Source organism: Telmatherina bonti (assembly GCF_933228915.1).
Source record: "Telmatherina bonti genome assembly, chromosome: 13".
NCBI lineage: Eukaryota > Metazoa > Chordata > Actinopteri > Atheriniformes > Telmatherinidae > Telmatherina > Telmatherina bonti.
In genome coordinates, this window is record NC_136611.1 from 21,122,287 (window position 1) to 21,146,686 (window position 24,400).

The 24,400-nt window shown below is 37.9% G+C and overlaps 1 protein-coding gene across 1 annotated transcript; it reads left to right on the forward strand.

Annotated features, from left to right (window-relative positions):
• Positions 1–1,715: 1,715 nt before the first annotated feature.
• sv2ca (synaptic vesicle glycoprotein 2Ca) lies at positions 1,716–24,397 on the forward strand (the record flags this gene model as incomplete). Its single annotated transcript, XM_079250856.1, has 12 exons — positions 1,716–2,307; positions 11,294–11,474; positions 12,889–13,040; positions 20,305–20,438; positions 20,901–20,990; positions 21,429–21,539; positions 21,668–21,756; positions 22,092–22,256; positions 22,429–22,562; positions 23,581–23,787; positions 23,903–24,062; positions 24,214–24,397. 12 exons carry the CDS (start codon positions 1,716–1,718, stop codon positions 24,395–24,397), a joined length of 2,199 nt encoding a protein of 732 aa, XP_079106982.1.
• Between the last annotated feature and the right edge of the window lie 3 nt (positions 24,398–24,400).

Here is a 24,400-nt window from a genome sequence, read left to right on the forward strand (position 1 = left end):
CAACCCAAAAAACGAGGTAAGACAAGATGTTGTGTGTCTGCATTGGACAGACAAGTCCTCCTTGGTTTGTAAACCTTTGGCAGTTTCCACTCCAGTGACTCTAATGATTAGTGGGATGTCTGATGGAAACACTGATGATATTATTCCTCTTAATTCATCTGAAAAGAGGAATGACTCAAAATGCAGGGGAAAGATGAGCAGAGGCACTGTGCACCAACAGGCAAACCAGGCAAATGCTTGGGCCCCCAAGCCAGAAGTGGCATCACACGGCCAAACAGCTTTAAATCAAGACAGAGTAATGACAATGTGAAGAGTTTGCAATGACTAAGCAGCTCAGTCTGTCCACATGATGGCGACCTGGGTGTCACAAAGATGACAATAAAAACAGATAACTTGAATAAGATAAGAAAAAGTAAAGCAATTTAAGTTCAGCTGAACTGTAAAGCTAAAAATGCTAAATTATAGAAATAATAGGCAGGAATATGACATGTACAACTTAAATACATGAATGAAAGTCATTGTGTGCAAGTGTTTTTTCTACTTTATTTTCCACCTGTCTAGTAGGCTTGACGCCTCTAAAAACTACTAATGTATGTATTACATTAGCTGTGAATTTAATGCCGATATTAGCATTTGATTTAATCTTCTGCATTGGAACTATATTAAGCCAAATTGTCCCTGTTTAACTAAATGAAAATAGTAAAAAAAAAAAAAAAAAAAAAAGGGAAAAAGTCAAAGATGTCAAAGTACATTTAAAAGCTGCATTTGAAGAATTGTATGCTGTAGCAACTATACCTTTAAAACTATCATGGTTAATAACATGTTACTGTGATTAGTCATTGTATATCTCACAATCATGGCAAATGCAACATTGCCAAATTCAGAGAAAAGCTTTTGTGCATGTGTGTGTGTTTGAGAGAGTCCTAAGTCTATATATCCACTAGTGACCGCTCTGCTTATCCTCCTTTTTCTCTGAATCAAATATGACAGTATCATTCCAGTCGGGTTATCAGTCCCATTATAATGATCCAACTCTTTATTGAGGATACATTGATTTTTAGACCAAGCTGTTTATTACCTGCTCTTCTATAGAGCAGGTAACAAACTCATATGTCAACATCCTCAACATTTCTTTTTTAAGTAATCATGCCTTTAAAACCATTGATACCTTCAGAAATATACAACTTGGGACATCACATGTTGCATTGTTCTAATGGAATCTGAGGGCTAAAAAAAACAGCAACAACAAAAAAAACAATAAATAAAACAGCTCTTTCCCCCCCTATATCAGTCAAAATGATTAAAAACCAGGTGACAAGAGTGAGTGATTAAAGACGTACGAGTTGTCAGTAGGGTGTCATCTGTTGGTCTAGGATAGATATGGATATTGTGCCACTATCAGATAAAAATCGCGTTGTGTTTGACTTTCATTATCTTCTGTCTGATATCTTCTCTTTTTGTATCTTATTTATTTATTTGTATATTGTGTGCTCTTCCCTCCATGTCTTTCAGCATGGTCGATGATTGCCACAGCCATTGTTGGTTATCTCCTGTGGTGACTGCAAACTCAAGAACTTTCTTCCCCCTGCATCATATCAAGACCCAGTGATTACACTGTTCCTGCAAACCATCTTTTCTCCTATATTTGCCTTTCCTTCTTTTTATACATAAAACTGTTCTCTTACCCCCTGTGAGGACCTGCCTTTGGAGACAGAATGGAGGACACTTACAATAACAGGACTTCCCTGGTGAAGGGGGCCAAGGACATTGCCAAAGAGGCAAAGCGACACGCAGCAAAGAAAGTCAACAAAGTGGTAGACCGTGCCACAGATGAGTATTCAACTCATCGTAACTACACACGATTCCAGGATGAAGAGGATGAAGATGAAGATTTCTATCGGAACTCACAAGTTCAAGATGGACAGGGCTATCGTGACAACGAGGAGGGGTCAAGCGATGCCACAGAGGGTCATGATGATGAGGATGAGATCTACGAAGGAGAGTACCAGGGGATCCCCTCAGATAAGAAGCATAAGGAGGCCACGGTGGCGCTGGGACAGTTGGTGTCGGATGCCACAAAGGACCGTAATGAACTGGAGCAGGAGAGGCAGGCTGATGAAGAGGAGCTGGCCCAGCAGTACGAACTGATCATTCAGGAATGTGGACACGGGAAGTTCCAGTGGCAGCTCTTCCTGGTACTTGGGCTGGCACTTATGTCAGATGGGGTAGAGGTGTTTGTGGTGGGCTTTGTGTTGCCCAGCGCAGAGACAGACATGTGTGTGCCCAACTCCAGCTCAGGATGGCTAGGTAAGGACCCTGCATGTGCTGGAAAGTTGTTGAGTGTTTTCCTACATGTGCTGTGCAAATTATACTAAATAAATATGAGCCTTAATATTTTCTCTACATTTTGCAAAGAAAAGCTGAAGTAAATTCTACTAAAATCAAACAAAAAATAAATCAACCAACCCTAACCAAACAAAAAAACAAAAACAAAAAAACTTGAACTGGATGAACCTCAGCTGCTTGGTAAACATGTACTTAGTGATTTATCCTGTCTACTTTTCCACCATAAAGCTGTTTAGTTTTCTCCTTGTTCAAATTCATTTCATTCATAGATGATCCAAAATGTTAAAACGTTCTGGATCATTTGTGTTTTACATGCAAACATGGATGGACCAGGAGTATGGCATGTAATATCACATAGTTTGGGTTTAACAATAGCATGTGCACTTGACATGTAGGATCCAGTCTGTTTATTATACTATGATTAACAGTTATAAATACCTATTACTGTATGGTAATAAATAATTAGAATGTTATAAAGGCTTTATCATCTATTAACTCACCCTTGTTAGAGGGACCCTTACATAAAGCTTTGCCAGCTTCTTTTTATGATGTTCTGAAAGTACTGAGACAACAGACTCTAATACATTTGTGTTTAATACACAAAAATAATCAATGCATTTCTTGTATATTTATTGGACAATGATAGAAACTAAATGGGATTAATGTTGTGTTCTTCTGTAATAGCAAATGAGGTGTTTCGGTCCACTGGTCTCTGTGTCAGGATTAAGAGGGTAGCTGGTATTCCCTTTGCGCTCAGTGCATAGAGATGGAGTTTCGGCAGTCCCTGTAGCTGCAGGTGTATAATCCATCACTACAGAGCTGCATACAGGGGCTGACTCACTGTGTCAGTCCCAGAGTGGAGAGGACATTAAATCAGGCACAGTCTTTAGATACAAACTGCCACAGTAAGGCATGACAATACATCAACTTAACAGCAACGTCTGATGCAAAGCTGATAAGTAAGGGCTTCTTTGGGAAAGGAATGAACGGTCGAAAGTTTGAAAAACTGGATTTTATGATGTGCTATACTGTCAACTCCACATGATAAGTATTCAAGATTGTTTTATCTTCAACCAGCAAAACAAACAAAAAAGCATTTACTGCTTCATGTTGTTTCTGTTAAATCCTCACATGTCATGCAGTGCCTTCACGTTTCTGTCTCTTTTCAAGTATCCATAAACTCCTTTCTTCTTCTCTAGCCAAGCAAAGTCCTGCAGGCATTCATGCTCTACGCTCTGCTTCCCCTTGCTCGATCTCCCTCCCTGCCCCTCCGTTTTACCCTCCATTCAACATGCCTCTCTTTTCTTTCCCCATTCTCCCCCAATCTCATCTTTCTCACTGATTACCCTGAGGCTCCTCCCCATTGTATGTGTTTTTGACTGTATATGCCTGATTGTTGTCTACATGATTGCGGCGACCTTGTTGGTGTCCATTTGGAGTGTTCCAGTCTAATTACTAGAAACCATAATTACAAAAAAGGGAATTAAATACACAGGTGGCATGAACTGTCATTTGCATTTAAATGCAGAAATAAACGGCAAGTTACATCATAACTGAGGGTGAATGTTGGTGGTGGTAAAATCAGATGTTGTGCCCACAATTGTCTTCAATTTCAATAAAAAATAGCTTATACTGGGCAGCTTGATCCCCATACCTCTAAGAGATTGGTTGAAATATCACATCTGACAGACTCAAATGCGTTGGAAACTAGTGAAGGTTTAGTAGCATCTGGTAATGATAAAGGTTCAGGTGATCTGCCAGCAGTTATGATGACAGCAACAATGAGTGCTGTAAGCCCATTGTTGCTGTCAAAACAAAAATAAAAAATTACCCAAAGAAGCTGAAATCTAGACCTTTCTATAAAACAAACTGAAATGCAGTGTAGGTCAAAAGACTGTGTTGCTCCAAAGTCCAGAGGCTTTCTTTAGATCTTCTTTTCTATTGTTTGTTGCAGTCTCAGTCCAACAGGCAATCAAAATTTAGCAACCTGTGTGTCACCACAAAGCTATGACAACTGAAGATTGAATACTGGTAAAAGAAAACTGGCTACAACATCTCATGTTCATTAAGAGATCAGAACTGCTTGTAATGAACCAGAGTCAGTCTTCTTTTTGCACATTTTAACACTTTAAAATAGAAGAAGTTAGAAAAAAAGTAGACCCATATTTTCCAAGAAATGAAGTTTTAGAAATGGTTACATGACTGGATTTGAACTTGTAAGCTTTCTTCCTGTGAACAACTTTAGAAAATGATTCTAAACTTTTCTTTTCAACCTGAATTGATATTTCAGAAACCCAGGAAAAAAAACGTGTACCTAGCTTTGACTTCCAGTTGTCCTTTAGAAGAATAGCTGCTATATGACACATAAATGGCACTGGAACTGCAGAAATTAGGAAACAAGACCAAGTATCTGGAATTAAATCGACTATTTTCGATGGTCCATGACCACTGTACACTGAGAACTAAAAACCATGGACCTCATGTTTATCATGTTCGATCAACAAAACTATCCATCACAAAAAACATATTTAGTTTTTTTTTCTCAACTTTCTGATATAACATGCAGTGAATGTGTCTCATTGTGCCATGAGACCAGCCTGAATTCTGCATGATTACAAAATAGCAAATAACCAGATAACATTTAATTTTGACGTTACATTAGATAAACATCAGCTGCATTTATTTTAAATACAGTGCATTTGAGTTGAGGTTATTCTGCAGGTGCTAAAGTGTACTTTACATATGTTCTCCTGTCTTTGCAACTTTTTATAACATGCAATATGGGATCCACCAGAAAAAAAAGAAGAAAAAAGAGTAAGGGGAAAAAAATCTGATAAAGGTGTTTTGATTCTTTGGTTGGAGGGAATAACTCTCTCTGTTTCTCTTTTCTGCAACTCACATGGAACCAAAACACAGCAACAGAAGCACCAACATGCATATTTTGCAAGTTACACTGATCTGCTGTTATAATTCAGACATAATATTTTATAGAAAGTGACAGTATGATGAGAGTGGTTACAGTTTATTAATTGTAGCACATAAAATCACGATAAATTGTGGGATGAAGTCATTGTGACATCTGTAGTTGCATCATAACCTTACCATGCAACAGCTGTATAATTATATGTTGTAAGGTAGATCATCAAAAGTGACTTAAATTTTATTTATTGTAACTCTAAGAAACAATCAGAAAAAGAAAATTAAGAAGAGAATTTTATGACTGGAAAAGAGGCATGAAATAGTGCATTTGAATTTCTGTAGTCGAGCTGAAAATAGACTTTTTTGTGTCATATAAATAATTGATCAACCAAATTATAAAAAAAACCTACTGCAATCCAGTTGCATTCAATAAATTACCTCTAATTTGTTGTCTTTAGTTAGAAGCATTGTACACAGCTAATATTACGACCATCACCGTTTTTACATGCTCATCCTATTGCCATTTATTCAACTTAAATGCCTCATATAACGCTTTCCTTTTTTCCTACAGTACTTATGACTTATTTAAGGTGGTTGCTCTAACAACTAGATAAAAATTAAAATATATTTATCAAAACTTGTCATAGTTATAATGCACTGATAGATGATATTGCTTCAAAAAGTGTATTTATATGCCAATGCATAAATGCAAATAATATATGTAAACACATTATTTGATTTGATGTGCAGTCTTCTTTCTCTGAGCAATCTGGTTTCTTGTATGAGTGTTCATCCTGTATCAGATGGACAGGAGTTGATGGTGATGCCATGAGTTTATAGGTGTTTAAAGGATTAGCTACAAAGGATACTGACCCACCTGAAACGACCCCCTCAACCTGCAAAAAAGACTGATAAGTTTAGAAAAAATAAAAAATGTTTTCAAAATATCACTTTCTCTGGAAAACTCAATTAACATTCTCAAATTTTTAGATTACATAATTTAAAAGTAGCATTTGTATTTGGTTACTTCCACTTCAACTGGACTCATAGTTACACTGTGCAGCTCCATTAACCGTCAGGCACACAGACTGGGCTCAGTGTACAAGGATAATGCTGGATGAAAAATACAAAGGCCTGAGAAGAGTAGATGAGCGCTGATTCGATTACTGAATTCAATTTGGTACCAGCATCCTGATCTTGCTGGAATCTCTAATGTTACATCAGAATGAGGAATGGAGTGTTGGGTTCAGAGAGACGGATTATTGTAAATAACTTAAATAAGAATAGATAAGGGACAGAAAGAGTGGGGAAGACAAGCACTTTGAGGTACAATATGCAGTGAACTGGTGAGAATGGAAGCGAAGAGACAGCTCTGAAGCTGGGAGATTACCAACTCAGAGAGGAGTAATGGGGAGGGAGGTGTGGGAGGACTGGAGATGAGAGGTGGAGACTGGTTTAGTACACCAACACAGTGAGGGAGAGGCTTCGCTATCATCTCAGACACAACAGACAAAGGGAACACAGCCAGCCTATCATTACTTATTTGTTCTTTTAGGCTTTTTCTTCTCCTCCTCTCTCATTTTTCTCTTCAACTCTCAGCTCAGCGCTCCTCATTTTCCTTTAACAACCACATATCTTTTCTGTGTCACTAGTTCTTTCCCTCCTCTCATGATTCTGCTTTTCTTCATCTTTGCTTCCCTGTCTTCTGATCTCTTGTACCTTTTCCTCATTTGCCCTTCTTTGTGTCCCCAAGTCACCCTCTGTGTCCTCTTGAGCTCCGTCCCCATAGTGCTTTTCCTTATTTGTCACTTTTCATTTCCTATCATTCCCTCCCATTTTCCCTGCCAGTATAAGCCAGCTGGCAGGCTGTGTGGTCCAGGGGCAGCTGAGCATGGCTAAACTGCAGTAAGATCACAGTGTCACTGCGGAGATTACACTATTGGAATGCCACAGTTCGCTCTGAATTGTGTGGGAGAATGTGTGTGGAGGGTTTGCATTTGATTGGACTAAAATTTGCCCATATGGACCATTTTTGTTGTCACCAGCGATATGAACAATAAACTGCTTCTAAGTGCTTAAATTTAGGATTTGAGAGCATCATTATATCTGACTTAAATTACCACAGTTTTGATTGTCAATAAGCTTTGATAATCACAGATGCTGAGTGAGAAATTTTAGATCATGCACTCTAAATCCTGCAATGAAATACTTTCACGTGGATTCGATTGAAATCCTGCCCCCACTGATTTGACTTAAATGTGACAAAAAAACCTTCAATCTCTTTTTCTGCGGAGGTGGCAGAAGACGGAGGCATGAATCCGATCCGACACGATGTAGTACAAATATGATTACATGCTGCTCAGTGTATGAGCTGTTGATAGTGCAGTAGAGGGGAAACCGATGTAAACACCATGAATGGTGGGCTTGCATGGAGGAGATAAAGAGATGGATAGGAATGAAGAAGAGCGAGAAGCCAAATGGGGAACTTAGAAGTGAGAGAAGCAACTGGCAGTAAGGGAGAGGCTGCAAGCTAAAGAGAAAGGAAACCGAGAATGGTTGGGAGGGGAGATGAGGTAAGTGGAAGAGGCGTAAAATCATAGTAGACTGAGTCAGGTATGAAGGAGTGGCAATGGGGAGCACAAAATACACTGCTGTATGATAGCATCATCATATGAATAAATGGCGATGGGTGTTTTACACGATGTTCAAATAGTTTGCACTACTAAGAGTGAGAAGCATCAAAGCATGAAATCAGAAATCAGAAAAGAGGTCGTGATGCAGCTCAGTGCTCTTGGGAGGGGGGGGGCTCCCTGTCCTATGTGACAAGGCAGAAAACACTACACTACGGTCTGTCCTCATCTTTCTCACTCCACTGTCTGTTACCCGATCTGGTAATTACTACACTCTCCTCTCTCATTACCTTTCTTTCTCTTTTGACAGCTCCATCATTGCTTTTACACTATGTGTTCATTTTGCTTGGATTTGTGCTCTAGCACGTCACATTTAGATTTTGTTCCTTTCCCCTCCTTTAGATTGACTCCCACTGGCAAGTTGAGCATCACCACAGGAGGTCAAATATAATTTTGATGTTTTAATCTCAAGTACATTTTCTCTTATGTGAGCGTGTGTGTGTTTATGATTGGAGAAAAAGTGAATCTATGTGCAATATATCTAGTCTATAGAGCATACCAGGGATTTTGCTGACTATTTACCACTCTTAGAGATGTGTTTTGACATCTCTACATAGTGTCATGGGCTAAAGCCCTTTGTGTCAGCTTGAGAAGTCTCCTGACACACTGTCATTGTCTGGTGGCATTCGCTGTCTGTACAGGTCTTTAACTCTAAATTCAGATGTATTTCACAGCCTTATGAGAGATGTTTGTAGCAGCTGGTATCCGTTTGTTTATCTTTTATTTTCATTTAACCTTTATTTTGGCCAGAAAATCATGACAGTGGGGGAAAAGTCAAAAGCTTTTGAACACTGGATAAAACTGAGGAACATTAAGGCAGAAAAGAGCAGCACATATTAGAAAAATCAGTTTAAAGCTATTTTTTAGCACAGCTGCAGATTTTGAGTGGTATTAATGGATCTGTGTTGAAAATGAAAGGTAGACAAATAAGAAAAATAGCTGTTTGATGTAAAATATATTGCTTGGGGTTATAACTTTGTTGGATTAGGAATTCATTGGGAAATTGGAATGTCTTAGAAATCTGTTTGCGAGTCAGAAACAAATTAGAAATCTCTCTCAGGGAAAAGGGCAGAGAATTCTATTAAGGTATCTACTACAGTGCAAACATTGATACCACACAAACTGCATAATGGTAAGGGATGTCTGTGCTATTTCTGTTTTATATTACATTACAGTTCACTGCTCTCCCCTTTGCTGGTGCCGGCACTGCTGACATCATTCTCAAAGATACTGTGGAGCTAGTCGAACGGCACATCAATAAATTCATTATGTAATTGACTGTCCTATGAGGGATGTACTCAGTACTTAACCATTTACTGCATTTTTAAAAGCATCGAAGTAGGAGAATGTTTTCATTTTTCTTTGTGCCAGCATCTTCATTAATCTCAACTTAAAACTGGTTTGTTTTTTGTCTAAAAACTTAGATAAAATGAAAAAGCCTCCAGACATAGTAAAGCATGTCCCATATAAATGGGATTCCAGTGGTTGTCTGTCTATTTTCCTTACTCGTCTAGCCTCTCAGTAATGAAACAAATGTGGATTGTTTCAATTAAAAGGATGTAGACATCCTTTTAATTTAGAAATAAATTCGCAGAGTACCCAGTTGCAAGTTTAACAAATAGCTTAGGTTGACCCATGCATTGAAAGTATGAAACATATGTATGCTTGCAGGTGGGAAGACTACCTAATGGCAGGCAGACAGGAGATGAATGCTTTTTTTTTTTAATTTAATTTTTATCACTGGATGAACAAAATCTCCTTATGGCTGAGTTATAAGTCAATACATGACTGCAACTTCCACGTGTGGAACTTTGAGTGCATGTAATCTGTGTAAACCAGGTTTTTAGTTATGGTATTTTTGGGTTTGGGTATGGTAGTATGGTTGAACAAATAAAAGCAAAACATGTATATTTGTAAACCATATGGTTCTGATTGAAGCAAAAATATATGTATAAAACCTAAGAGAAAAAGACCCAGATGGAATTTCTTTTTGCAGCGGATCTAATGTCCATGATAGCTTCTAAGCCCACAACAGGACAAACACTACAAACGGAAGCAGTAATAGTAGCCTCCTCTCTTCAGGGCAGAATTATGATGATCACTGAAAGAAATCAATGCTGTTTTGTTGGCGCATTGATCCCAATTCTGATGAGAGAGATTAAAACAGCACAGTGGGGCCTATTGTAAAGTCATCCTACATTACTGTTCACATTTGTCTCCACATTGTTCAAAGCCTGTTTTCTGTCCTCTACCCATTGAATTTAGTCATCAGTGTGATGGTGTGTTACTGTAGCTTGACATCTTCCAGTTGATTTAAAGAGAGTGGTTATTCCCACATCAAATAATTAATTGAAGTAATTTAATCCCCATTTCTGATTAGGGACAATGCTCTTTATAGTTTTATAGTTATAGTGCAGTCCCCACTGCACCACACCTGATTCAAATCAATGTGATCAATGTGTATTTAGCAGACATGTACAGAGCTTGTCTGAGTCTGAGTCAAGTGTGTCCCAGCAGGAACGCAATTAGCACAACATGCAACAGAAAAAAATGAAATGTTTTGAGTAAGGACACATCTTAAATGATTTGTAACTCACTTTTTGCTCTTTATATAATACATTGTAAGGTGAAGGTTACATATTTATTAATATATTCATGTACACATAATTGTGTTAATTTTCTATGTAAGTAGAAAAAATATGAATCTAAATATAACTGAAAACTACCAGCAGTGAGTGTGAGCACAGAATTATATCTTTTTGGGTAAAGATCAAGCATAACTTTCATTCCTCATAGCATATCTATATACGTATGTTTTCAATGAAGCTGTGATACAAAAATTTCATCATAACATCAGATTGCATAGCCCTTATATGTACAGTAAGTCTTTCATGTGAATAAATATAGAATTAGCATCTTTTAGCTCTGCAGACCTCTAAAGCATCTTGGAGGACACTGCCAATTTCACCACTTCCCGCAGTGACGCTGGAAAAGGTCATGCTGTGACATGTTCAAGCCCAAATGTGCATTTCCGCTCGCCACAATTCTCATGTAAACGTGGCCAGTGGTGAGGAATTTGTGGTGCAAAAAACCTTAGCTTAAATTCACCTTCCTCAGGTGGTTCGAGACAAATATAAACTTGCAAGTTCCCTTTAAATCTTAAAACAAGAATTAGAAATGTTTTAGAGTTCATTTTGAAGATAAAAACAAATACAATAGGAAGGAAACTCATTTACTTGTTGCTGATAGCACACGCACACACAGGAATACAGAAATGTGACATAATCGTTTGTTGATACAAGCAAACAAAAATTCACACTTGTTTCTTTTCCTTCCAGGCAGCATTGTTTACTTGGGGATGATGGTTGGAGCATTCTTCTGGGGAGGGATGTCTGACAAAGTGGGCCGCAGACAATGCCTCCTCATTTGCATGTCTACAAATGGCTTCTTTGCCTTCCTGTCATCTTTTGTTCAGGGATATGGCCTCTTCCTTCTCTGTCGTCTCGTTGCAGGCTTTGGGTAAGTCTGATGAAGCAAAAGTCACTCTGGGGTCAGCAGTGAATCCAGAAAAATAGTTTACAATAGAACCTGCAAACTTGCTAATACTGTAGGGCTGAATCAGTTGGGAAGATTAGCATATGGTTGCAAATCAGAAGCAGTGCCAATATAGTGATGGAAACCTCTGATACACTGATATGCAAACCTAGGTGCAACCAGTTCTGTGAGCTGAGAGGGGGAGTCTACCGGAATAAGCACCAAATCAACAAACAGTATTTGCTGCTTCCATCCTACAAAGGGGCATACAGCAAAACTGATATAACAGTTGGTCCTTCTGGTGTTTTTTCTTTTGTCACTGATGTTGATCAAATGCCTCCTGATTTCCAGACCTGATGTGCATTACACAAGTGGCATATTTAAAAACTAAAACTGCTGCATGGAAGAGTATCTGCACTCAAACACTCTCCTGCTGTTGTTGTACAACACCTGACTCACAACATCCAAACACTGCAGTTAAGACATACTTTTTTAAAGGTAGTAAATAAGGCCACAATCTACTGTAAAGCACATATTTCTGTTTTTTATCAATTCAAATTATGAGGTGTGGACAGAAATTGCCAATAAAACATGTGTAATTGGGCCTGGCACAAAAAAATTGCTGTTGTTATGTGCTATAACTACAGTGTGCCAGCACAAGCCAGCAGTAGGCTATATCGAACCTCTGTTTACAATCAAAGACTATATAGACTGGTGACAATGAGAGAAACATCTATTGCTTCTCTCCATATATCTTCCATGGAATGAAAATATATTCTGACTATTTTACCTGTATTTTTGTAAAGTTTACTTGTCAGATAAATATTTCTTTCTTGTACCTCCAATAACTATTTGTGAGTTTTGTTTTAGTCAATAATATTGTTGTTTACAAAAGAGCCTCAATAGATACTGTGTAAAAAAAATGCTATAAGAGCCTCCTCGTTCATCTTGGCAGTGTCTGTAATTTATTCCATTAGCGTATTTGGCAGTGTAACCGTTCCTTTAAGAGCTAATTCAGTAAATGCATCGACATCATTCTACCCAGAGACTCTTAGAGTAATTGAAAAGGCTGTCCAAACTGTCAGAATGACCTCCATCCCTGAATTGTGAGGAAACAGTTTTCCCCTCCCCTTTAATTACACTTATGGGAAAAATACTTTGCCCAATTTTTATGGAGAACAACTCATAAAATTTGTTAGAACCAAAAGAAGAAAAAGGCAAGTAAAAGCCTGATTTTCTCATCTTCAGCTTATTGTAAAAGAAAAGCCTATAAATTGAATTGTGTTCTGAATGCAAATATATGAAACATGTAAAACCCAGGGATTGAAAGAGCTAAGTATCTGTCCTGTGATACAGATGTCTCACTCATAATAAATTGATCATCTTCTGATTCTTGCAGGATCGGAGGTGCTGTGCCCATTGTTTTCCCCTTCTTTGCAGAGGTGTTGTCCAGGGAAAAAAGAGGAGAACATCTTAGCTGGTTGTGCATGTTCTGGATGATTGGAGAGATTTATGCATCTGCCATGGCCTGGGCCATCATACCACACTATGGTGAGTTTTTAAGTTCACCATTCAGCAGTACTGAGTTTGCAGGAGAACTGTATGACAAAAAAGGGGCTGCAGTACAGAGAGACCCTTTGTGTAAAATTCTTCTCACCAGATGCAGACAACCTTAAACATGTACTGAGGTCATCTCAGCAAAGAAGCAAAATATGATGTTATTGCTAGAAGTGAGGACAGGAAAGTGACAGAGCAAGAGATAAAACAAGAGTCAACATTAAACTGACTTTTACTGACTGGAGCAAGTGCAGAGAAGAGACAGGATGCAAGACTAAATTAGCTGATGGCAGATGAAGTGAAAAAGATCTCTTATGTAATGGCAGAAAAAAAGAAGAAAAGAAAAGAACAGGCAAAGAATAAGCTAATGAAAATGAAAAGAATGGTAAAAGGGAATATATAACAATGCATATTAAACAGGTCAAAATAATCTCTTAATGGAGACTGCAAAGACTTCTATATTATAAATTATCTGAGCAATTTCTTACAGAAAGACAGAAGAAAATGTTCTGTGACATCTTGAAAGATGGCAAAAGCAGATTTTTGCTGTTTAGATTCAGTATTACCCAGTTTTCAACAACAACAACAACAACAAAAAAAACAAAAAACAAAACAATTTATATTGAATCTCCAGTTAGTGCTCACTAGGGAATTGGCTTTCAAAGCAATGTTTTCATTTCTTTCCTGCTTTTAACCTGCTGCCCCTTCGCTGTACTGCTTCCACTATCTCTCCTCCTGTTTTGTACTCTCCACATCTCTCTGTCTAACTCTGTCCTTCCTTTTATTACCTCCTCTCTGTCTCTGTAGAGTGTTCTTCTTGATCAAGCATAATTAGGTTTTTCTCCTTGCTCTAATAGGACAAAGCTACATCTAGAGGTGATTTATGGCCAGACCATGCTTTAGCCAACCCATGACGTCAGTAATACAGGGACAGTGCGTGTGCTGCTGAAAGTTGCATCGGGGAGATTTTCTAGGGCGACACATAGGTCTTCCTCAAGGAAAATTGAAGGCAATAACTTTTGACATAGCAAGAGATCATTCAAGCACACACACATACACACACAAAACATTTTAAATGAACTTTCCATGAAGGATCCTCCTAGTTTTCTTATACGTCACTCATTTTGCTGTACAATGCTGCAGATCATTTCACAAGGATTTACAGAAGCACAGTGGTAAAGAACTTACAAATCCCTCTGAGACCAGAACTTTGTGAGCCTTCATGAGAACACTCTGCTCTGTCAGAGCTGTTGATATCATAATGAATGGATAGTACTGGTTTTACTTTTTTCTTATTCTCTCTGACACTCACGAGCACTCTGCCTCTCTATCTCTGAGAGGAAACTACGTGTCTTGCATACATTCTCAGATGCTTACTAGTTTTATCTTTTCCCTGACGTTGTGCAGTACCCCCAGCCAACAGCACCATAACGTCTGTTGGCAGCTATTAGGTGAGAAGTGAGGAGCACTGAGGATGGTTTACCAGTATATCACAAGGCTAAGAAAAGTGATAAATAACCATGTACACTCAGATCCATTCCTGTTTTCAAGTTAGCATAATATTACAAAACTCACATGTACTATGTATTGAAATGAAAACCAGAGCACTCAGAGAGAGAACTTGTACATGCATGAAGAGACTGTGCAAACTGAGAGCTGTCATTTATCTTCTTGCACACTCCCAATGTCTCCCTGAAGCCCCCTGCCAGACTCACAGCTGAAGAACTGATCATCACACTGATGGAAAATCTTTTAGGACTTTACTTGCAGTCAAGTCAGTTCATCTCTTAGAAAAATAAATAATTGAATGATGAATGTGTATACATATATATATATATATATATATATATATATATATATATATATATATATATATATATATATATATATATATATATATATATATATATATATATATATATATATATATATAAAAATTATCATTATATATCAAATTATCATCATCAAACCTTACACTTGCAATTTTGCAAACATTCATTAGAGCTCAACTTAAATTTAAAAAAAAAGAAACAAACAAGGAAAGAAAAACCAACAACAATACAAAAGAGCAACATTGAGTTGTTTATTCCAGATAACACTCTGCTTACCTATAATCTTCATGTGTGGTCTTGTTTTTTGGTTGATCACCAAGTTTATATAAAAGCAATATGCCCTTGTCTGAAACCAGTTCATAGCTGTCTGTCCATCCATCCATCCATCCATCCATCCATCCACCCATCCATCCATCCATCCATCCATCTCAGCTAAACATTGCTAAATCAGTCATCCATAGACTCAATCAGTTATATGTATAATCCCTGTAATGAGATTTCTAGTGCTAGGAGGGAAACGCTAACCTTAGGGGACAGGAAGTCATCCTACATTTCTGTAGCAAAGGCAGTCACTGCCTAACAACTTCATCCTGTTTTCTCTTTGCTACTCTGCTTCTTTCTTTTTCCTTCTTGCTGAATTATGTTTTGTAAGATGAAAAGAAGATTAACTTTAAAACTGATTGATAAAAATTATTCTGCAAGAAAGTAAATGTATACTCAGAATGAGCAAACCATAAAACCAATTCAAAGAAAGTCTTTATTTCTTCATCTTTCATTTATTTAACATCATTTGTCAGTCTTGTTTTCATTTTTCATGTCAGTCATATAAATTTATCACCTCTCTTTTAGGATGTGTTCATGCAGCTAATGACAGATGCCTACAGTCTTTGGAAACTGTTTTTTTTTTTTTTTTTTGGCAACTATCAAAGCTGGATTTAATATGCTGCAAAATTAATTCCAAGCCGCCTTTTTCTGGCAAAACCATTAGCATTAACCCCCTCCCCACCCCATGACTCCCCTCCTACGCCTGTTGATAGATAATGGTGCTACATTCCCTTTGGAGCAGTATCTCTGTGAAGCATGATCTGTGAAGAGACGTGGGAGGTCACGACAAACACACTGGCCCCTTTCTGTGCATACTATGCAAAAAAAAACCAATAGAAACAAACGAAAGCTCTGATAGCCCCAAAAAACATCAATGTACACTGTGACTTGGACGATTAGAATTTGTTTTTTTTGTTTTTTATCAGCTCTTCAGTATTTTCAGTTTACAAAAACAGAATAAGTTTCTTCACCTAAAAATGCAGGAAATACATACATGATTTAAAGAAAAAAACAATAAGTTACTAATTTAATTGGAATTAAAATGTCACTAATTTAGTCTTACATTTAGTGCCACTCCTTGTACATATTTGTTTGGCTTATTATACCTTTCTCTATTAGATATTTTTCATGTATTTTGAAGCAATTTCTATGGTAATGATGGTAAAAATAAATGCACCCTGCTAAAGTAAAATGAAAATGGATGATATTTGTGTTTGTGTGTTTGTGTAATTATTTGTGTATTTGTGGGTGGGAGTGTGACATGGCATTATGTTGTGTCAGTTTAATCTGTATGTTGTTACCCATATTATTATTTTCTGTGCTTTCACATGTGTGTAGGTTTGTATTACCTCCTGTGTGTGTGTGTGTGTATGTGTACACGTTACAATGATGAATGAGTCTGAAAGACTGCCTGTGGGCTGAAATCAGGTATAACAAGATTTAACTTAGCAGAAAACAGTCAATTCTATTCCTACATATTCAATTAACCCATCCATGTGCACTTCTCCCCGCATCCTCTGCAGAGCCATTTATCTCTGAGCTCACACATTACTCTGCTCAGACTGTTGAGTGCTCCCATATAAATGCCATCTTTTATTTGCAGTTCCTTTGTGTTTGCACTGTGATATTCACACAACATTTAAAATTAGCCTTCAAGTTCAAGTAGTTGCACCTCTGGTAAAGACATAGAGTGTATAGTATTTATAGTCAGACCATGATGAAGTGATATCTACAATGCATATAATAATTCAACACATGCTTTCAAGACATTAATTTACAGTAGTGTTCTAAAAGCTTTCAGCATTCTTACAGACACTTGATCAATACCACAGTACAGAAGGCAAACAATAAGTGGCTACTCAGGATGTGGGAATCACACAAATGTCATCTGTCACCAAGTACAATTGACTAAGAAAGAAAAGAAGGATCTGCAAGTGGTTTTCTTAGATCTTGCCAATGCCTTTGGGTCAGTGCCTCATGAGATGTTGTGGACAGCCTTCAACCTGTCCCAAGCCCCAGGGGGCATCACAAGGATTGTCAAAGCCTACTTCAATGACCTCCAGTTCTGTGTCACAACTCCGGCTTGTATGACTGCCTGGCAACACATAGGCTGGCAAAATGGCTGCACAATCTCTCCACTGACTTTCACCTTTCCAGTGGAGCTAATAATCTGAGCATCTTGATGGGTGGTTGTAGGGGGAGTGGTTGAAGAATGGCTTGTCAGTGAGAGGTTCTCTATCAAAGGCGAATCTATACCAAACATCCTGGAGAAGCCAATCAAAAGCCTTGTTTGGTAAAACAGTGTGGATCTCAAAGGCTCTGAACAGATGGGGAAACTCAAATGAGATACTGTCAGAGGGTTAAAAAAAAATTAACAGTGCTGTTCTAACGGAATAACTGAAGATTTGGTGCTTTTAGTTTGGCCTACCCTTTGTGTTATGTGACTTATCTCCATCTATAAAGTTGTCCAATCGTCTGGAGACTGGTAAATACCCAAGTGAGAAAGTGGCTTGGACTTGCTATGTGCCTCAGCAGTGAAGGCCTGTATGGGAATGGAGCCCTTTCTGCAAATCTCATCACCCTCACAGAATTCTGTGATATATTTGTAGACGGCTCCCATCCTGTTAGAGAAGCACTGGAAGCCAGGCACAGCAGTTTCAAAGGCAAAGAAAACCATTAAACACCAACAAGTCCAACATGTCCCTGGGGGGTCTTGGGTTGGGAGTAACAACACCCACAAGGAAAAAAGCTTCTCAATCTGAACATCTGCACAAGGTGGTGGAAGGGAAATGTGCTATTTCTGTGTCCCAAGCCAATCAAGACTGCTGCTAAAGTGGGATGGTGTGGAGAGGATGAGGAGCACATGGAGTGGGCTGAAGTCCATGTCAAATCTGGATATGGAGTCCATGTCAAAATAACCTAATAATGACTTGACAGCTTCTTTGTACATACCGGAAATTCAGGCAGGGCCCAAAATGTCACTTTTTCTGTTGGTGAACAAACCAAATTGGGAGCTACTACTAGTCTGTACACTTACACTTCTTATTTTTCAATTTTTCTATGGTCCGGCACCTAGGTATAACTTTTCTTAGGATGTGCGTGATTTTGAACTTTTTTAAAATTTTATGGAAATATTACAACAAAGCCTGCGATGGACTCGCGAGCTGTCCATGCCTTTCACCCAAAGACTGCTGGGATAGGCTTCAGCTTCCCCGCGACCCTGAATTGGATTGAGTGGTTAGGAAAATGATTGAATAAATGAATTACAACAAAGCAAATATCAACAGATTTAACAATAACCTGAGAATATTCAATGTTTCTATGTAATAACCAGAAATCATTGCCACAAAATAACCAATTACATGTTTATGTGTCATGTTATGGTAATATTACATTAAACCAAACATCAACAGGTAGAATATGAAATAGTCTTAGTAGTTTATAGTTAAAAACCAACTTTTCTTAAATGTCTTCTATCTCTCATTATGCTGAGTATGTACTTCAGTAGCTGTATACACCCATGTTCTCTCAGTTTGTGGTAATCACTCAGAAGGATTCTTGTAGTCTGAAATATTTCTGTTTTGGGGGCGACAGTCCTTCATATTTAAGTCTGCAAGCAAACTCCTAACTCCTTCTAACGGTCCAATGACCCAGCATCTTCTCATCCAAGCTGCAATTTGATTTAATACAAACTGAAAAAAAGGGACAAAAATAAGGATTGTATTACTGGAAGTCATTTGAACGACAGCTTTGCAAAAGTGAAATGAGTTTTCTAATGGCACCACTCCCACTTAACTTTTAGTTATATACATTTGTTGTGATGCAGTGGGCAGAGCCCAGTGACACAGGGGGCAGAGCCCCACTATTTGTAGTGTTTTCTGCAATGACCTGCGTGCCCAGTTCCAGACCTCAAGGGTCACAATCCTGCATGGTTTCCAAAATTTCTGTTCCAATACACTTGACTCAAACTAATTACTCATTGTGCATAACTTTATTGGCTGTTGGGTTCATTTAATGGAAGGACAGTGGCCCTTGAGTACTGACTTTGGGCACCCTGAAGGTTTGACCTGTATCTATTTAAATAAAAAGTCTCCATTTACTGAGCAATTTTCCCTTTTACTAAAAGCTTCCTAGTTTTAATATTCACAGTACTTTTAAGAAAATGTTTTACTATTGTTATATTGAATCATTTGTTTAACTTTTCTTTTATTCATTGGTTCAGTTCCTTTCCCCCTCAAAAATAAATCCAGATTGCAGAAAAACAGATTGAAAGTGAGACCAAAATTTGTAATGATGTTTGGAAATCATGGTCACTGTTTCCTCTGGGCTATAAAGCAGAAGGACCTTTTGATTTGTTAGTGCTTTGTTCAGAAGCCTTGAATCTTTGAATGTATGGGAGGTGTATTAATGTCTATGGAGATGGCAACTAAGGCATCTGAAAGATTCTGTCAAAAAAACTAATATACATGGTTTTAGAGCAACATATAGCCAAGGTCCATACAGATGTATTTCACAGGGAAGGGCTTGAAAATGGACTAAACTGCACACCACAGCTATTACAACAGCAGAGTCCAGTCCAGGCAATTCAAATGAACTCAAACAAAGATAGACAGCTAGATTCCTATTTCAGTCAGATCTGAAACATTATTCCTCTCCCAAAGAATCAGCCTCTGATCGCATCACTTTGCAGAACTGTACTGAGTGTTGTAAAAAGAATAGAAAGAATGACACACAATAGTAAACATCGATCAGTTGCAGCTCTTTTGAGATGTGTTGCTGCTATCATATTCACTAATAACTTTTGTTTTTTTTAAAATAAAGAGATTCACTTTTAGCACGAGATATCTTTTTATGTTCTATTGTGAACAAAATAAGAGTTTCTTAGATTTGCACATCATTGGATTCTGTTTTCATTAAGGCTACACCTTCCTAAGCATCTTTACTTTTATGGAAAAGCTTCTGGATGGCTCATATGACCCTGAAGTTTGATAAAATGACGATTCAATTAAACCCCGTCAGAAAAACTCATCTAGAAAGACAATTTAATAATAGGATTTGTTCAAATATTCAAATATATTAATGTCTTTTTTTTTTTTTCACAGGTTGGAGCTTCAGTATGGGCTCAGCTTACCAGTTTCACAGTTGGAGGGTGTTTGTCGTGGTTTGTGCTTTGCCATGTGTGTGTGCTGTGGTTGCTCTAACCTTCATGCCAGAAAGTCCGAGATTCTACCTAGAGGTAAACAAACAGTGTGTGATTACTTAAGAAATACACAGACTAAAGCTGTCCCAGTTTCTTCTGACTCTGCTGCACTAGTTGTTCCTCAGAGAAAGGTGTATCACCGTACTGTGTCATTGTGCTTAACTTTACATGCTTATCAAGGGATAGTAAGCATTATTCAGACAAACCAAGGGACATTTTTTAGGAGATGTCTAGCTGGACCAAAGCAGTGTTAGTAATGCAAAAGTTTTGTGTGTTTGGAACACAGAAAAGTATATCAACGATGGCAGGAAGGTTGGCTGCTGCAGGAAAATTACCCTTTGAAGTGGAATGAGTCACCATTGTTGTGACTTTCATCATGTAGAAATCAAAGGACCATATTTAAATACAGTAAATGTGAAAACCAAGCTGTTGCTGTGAGACTATTTCTGTGAGTGAATTTCATCTTCTCTGTCACCCCCTGGCTTTCCTTCCTGTCAGGTGGGGAAGCATGATGAAGCCTGGATGATCCTCAAACAGATCCACGACACCAACATGAGAGCGCGTGGGCAGCCGGAGAAAGTCTTCACCGTGAGTGTTTGTTTCTGCAGTGTGCAGTCTTGGCTGGGTTTCCTGACGCTTGAAGCAAAGAGGCTTATATTCTGTCACTGCTGGGACAAGTTTTAATGCTTTCACAGCACAAGATCATGTTTAAATGACGATGGGTCTGAAAGCTGTTTTGTGTCATTCAGGCTTATTTGCTGTGAGCTGCTCTCAGAAAAAGCCGCTTAGTCAACACGTTTCTTGAATTGATAATTTACTGTACTACATGTTAATCGTTCATACTCTCCCTTTTTATTTTGATACTTTATTCATTGCAGTTCCTCTTAATTTTTTTTTTACATTAGTCTTTTTGTAAATAGTGAAATTGTAAAAAAAATATGAATAATAATAATCAATTAACATAGCTTGCATGTTGAGTTAGTTTTGGATCTGTAAATGTAGCACATTTTATCACTAATTCAACAGGTAAACAGGATCAAGATCCCCAAACAGCTGGATGAGTTGGTCGAAATGGAATCCCAATCTGGAAATCCCATTTCCAGGGCTTTCTTTAGGATAAAGGCTGAAGTACATGGGGTAAATGTTCACCTTTTTAGGCATACTAAATAAGAACAATTTTCCTTAACATCATTCTTTCTGTTGAGTATTTCTTGTTACCACCTGAGTTAAAATCAGATTGTAATAAGTCTTTCATTTTTCTATAGATTTATCTGAACCTCATGAAATGCTTCAACTATCCCATGCAAGAAAACATGATGCGACTGGCTGTAGTGTGGTTTACTCTGTCATTTGGGTAAGAGTTGTTCTGATGTAATCTTTTCCATAAAACAGCAGTGTCTTAGGTCAGATAATAGCTGTAGGGAGTCTGGTTTGTGGCGTCTTTGCATTTGTGTCATTTTCATTTCCCTGCTGTATGTATAAATATTGCATGGTCTCAAAATCATTCAGTCTGTAGATCAATACTATTACAGTGATGTGCAGAGACAAAATGGAACCAGCCACAGATATGAAAGAATAAGGCAAAAAAAAAAAAAAAAAAAAAAAAAAAGGTTTAAACCATAATCTATAGATGGTCAAATGATCAGGTAATTCTTCACATTCTCATTTCATTGTGCCTTCTTGTTGCAGGTATTATGGGCTGTCTGTCTGGTTTCCTGACGTCATCAAACATCTCCAGGCAGATGAATATGCCTCTAAAGTTAAGATCTACATCAATGAACGCACTGAAGGCTTTACCTTCAACTTTACCCTCGAGAACCAGATCCACAAAAATGGCCTCTTCATCAATGACCAGTAAGATGTGTCAGCTTCTCTGCAGAGTAAAAGACTGAAAAATCTCGCTGAAAACTACTTTGCTTTCATGAATTTTATCACTGTTCTCATTGTAGAATATAATCTCATTGTCTTGAAGGTGGATGTGGGTTTCTATGCTGTAGTTTAAGTGAATTTTTTTTTTTTTTTTCAGATTCATCAATATGAAGCTGAAGTCGGTCACCTTTGTCGATTCCACCTTTCGTAACTGCAACTTTAATGATGTGACCTCAGTGGGCTCCTCCTTTAGGAACTGCACTTTTATTGACGCAGCCTTCTTCAACACAGGTTATTCAGTAGATTCATAGTTAAAAACTATAACAAACAAACAACAAAAAACCCTGAAAACATTTCACTAACTATTGTTTCACTGTTCAACTTAAAGTTCAAGCTTATTATTGTTTGCCACGTACAGAAAATTAGGACAGTGAATACCATCAGGTGCAAATATGCCATGAGACAGCATCAAACAGAATAAATAAAAAGCATAAAAACACACATTAAGTTAACAAATTAAATTATGTACAGAAACTCTCTGGACATAAGTGAACAAAACTTATTTATATTTATAAACAGAGCAGATTAAAAAAAAAAGACTAACTGACACAAGTAGTTCTCTAAGGCACTTATGAATTTGCGACATTTGTACTGACAAGTAGACAGAAACATGAAAACCACTGTCAGGAAACAAGACATCAATGCAAAAGCCATTTTGATGATAAATTTGGGGGTTTTTGGTGCATATGTCATGGGTAACTTGTACATCTGTCAAGGCACCAGGAGGCAGTGCTTTCAAACTCCAGTCTTGTCCAGGTTTAAAAAAGGATTTTAGATGTTTTCCTGCCTTAAAAGACCTGGCTCAAATAAATGTGTCAAATGTACAAAATGTTCATTTAAGTTGAACCAGGAGTGTTGGAGCAGGGAAGCATCTAAAACTTGCAGGACAGACCAGAGTTTGAGATCCCTGACTGATGATGATGATGAGGTTTTTATTTTTGGAGTAACATATGCTGACAAGATTCTTATATCAGCATGAAAATAGCTAATCTTGTTTTACATATCTAAAAGCATCATAATGCTTTTTTGAAGCTATAAAATGTGTGTTTAAGCCAGAATGGACATACAGCTTCAGAACACTAACTTTGACTTTAACTTTCACTCAGTGACTTGAAAGTCACTGTATTCTGGTTTTGTGTACATTTACTGCAAAACAGATGTCATGTTTTGCCATTTCTGCCACTAGAATTTACCATGTGCTGTTTAATAATTGTTTCTTTTTGTATTTGTGTGTTTATTATGTTGGTAGATATTGATGATTCCAAGCTGATTGATGGCACAGAGGTGATCAACAGCACTTTCACCCACAATAAGACAGGATGCCAAATGACATTTGATGATGACTACAGTGCCTACTGGGTATACTTCATCAACTTCCTGGGCACGCTGGCTGTTCTTCCTGGAAACATTGTGTCTGCCCTTCTCATGGACAAAATTGGGCGCCTGTCCATGTTAGGTAAGAAAGAGGAATGCGGTTTATGTTTGAATGGGAACCTGTAACGAAGACTGACTGTATTAAACAGCAGAGATAATTTAGAAATTGACCTTCCATGTGCTTGCATGTCTGTCAGGCGGCTCCATGGTTCTTTCTGGCATCAGCTGTTTCTTCTTGTGGTTTGGCACCAGTGAGTCCATGATGATTTTCATGCTGTGTTTGTATAATGGCCTGAGCATCTCCGCCTGGAATTCTCTGGATGTGGTGACGACAGAATCCTTCCCAACTGTCAGGAGGTGAGGAGACAAACATGAACACAACACAGACAAATGACTTACTTATGGAATGAATGAATACAAAAGCAGATAAATTCCTGACATTTCTTTCATTCAGTCTTTCAACACTTCCTTAATCTCTCCCTTTTTGTCTGGAATTTTATCTCACCAGGGGAACAGGCTTTGGATTCTGTAATGCACTCTGCAAATTGGCAGCAGTCCTGGGAAACCTGATTTTTGGTTCTCTTGTCGGCATCACCAAGGCCATCCCTATTCTCTTGGCATCCTCTGTGCTCGTTGGGGGAGGTCTGGTTGGACTCCGGTTGCCTGACACCCGGGCAAATGTCCTTATGTAACAC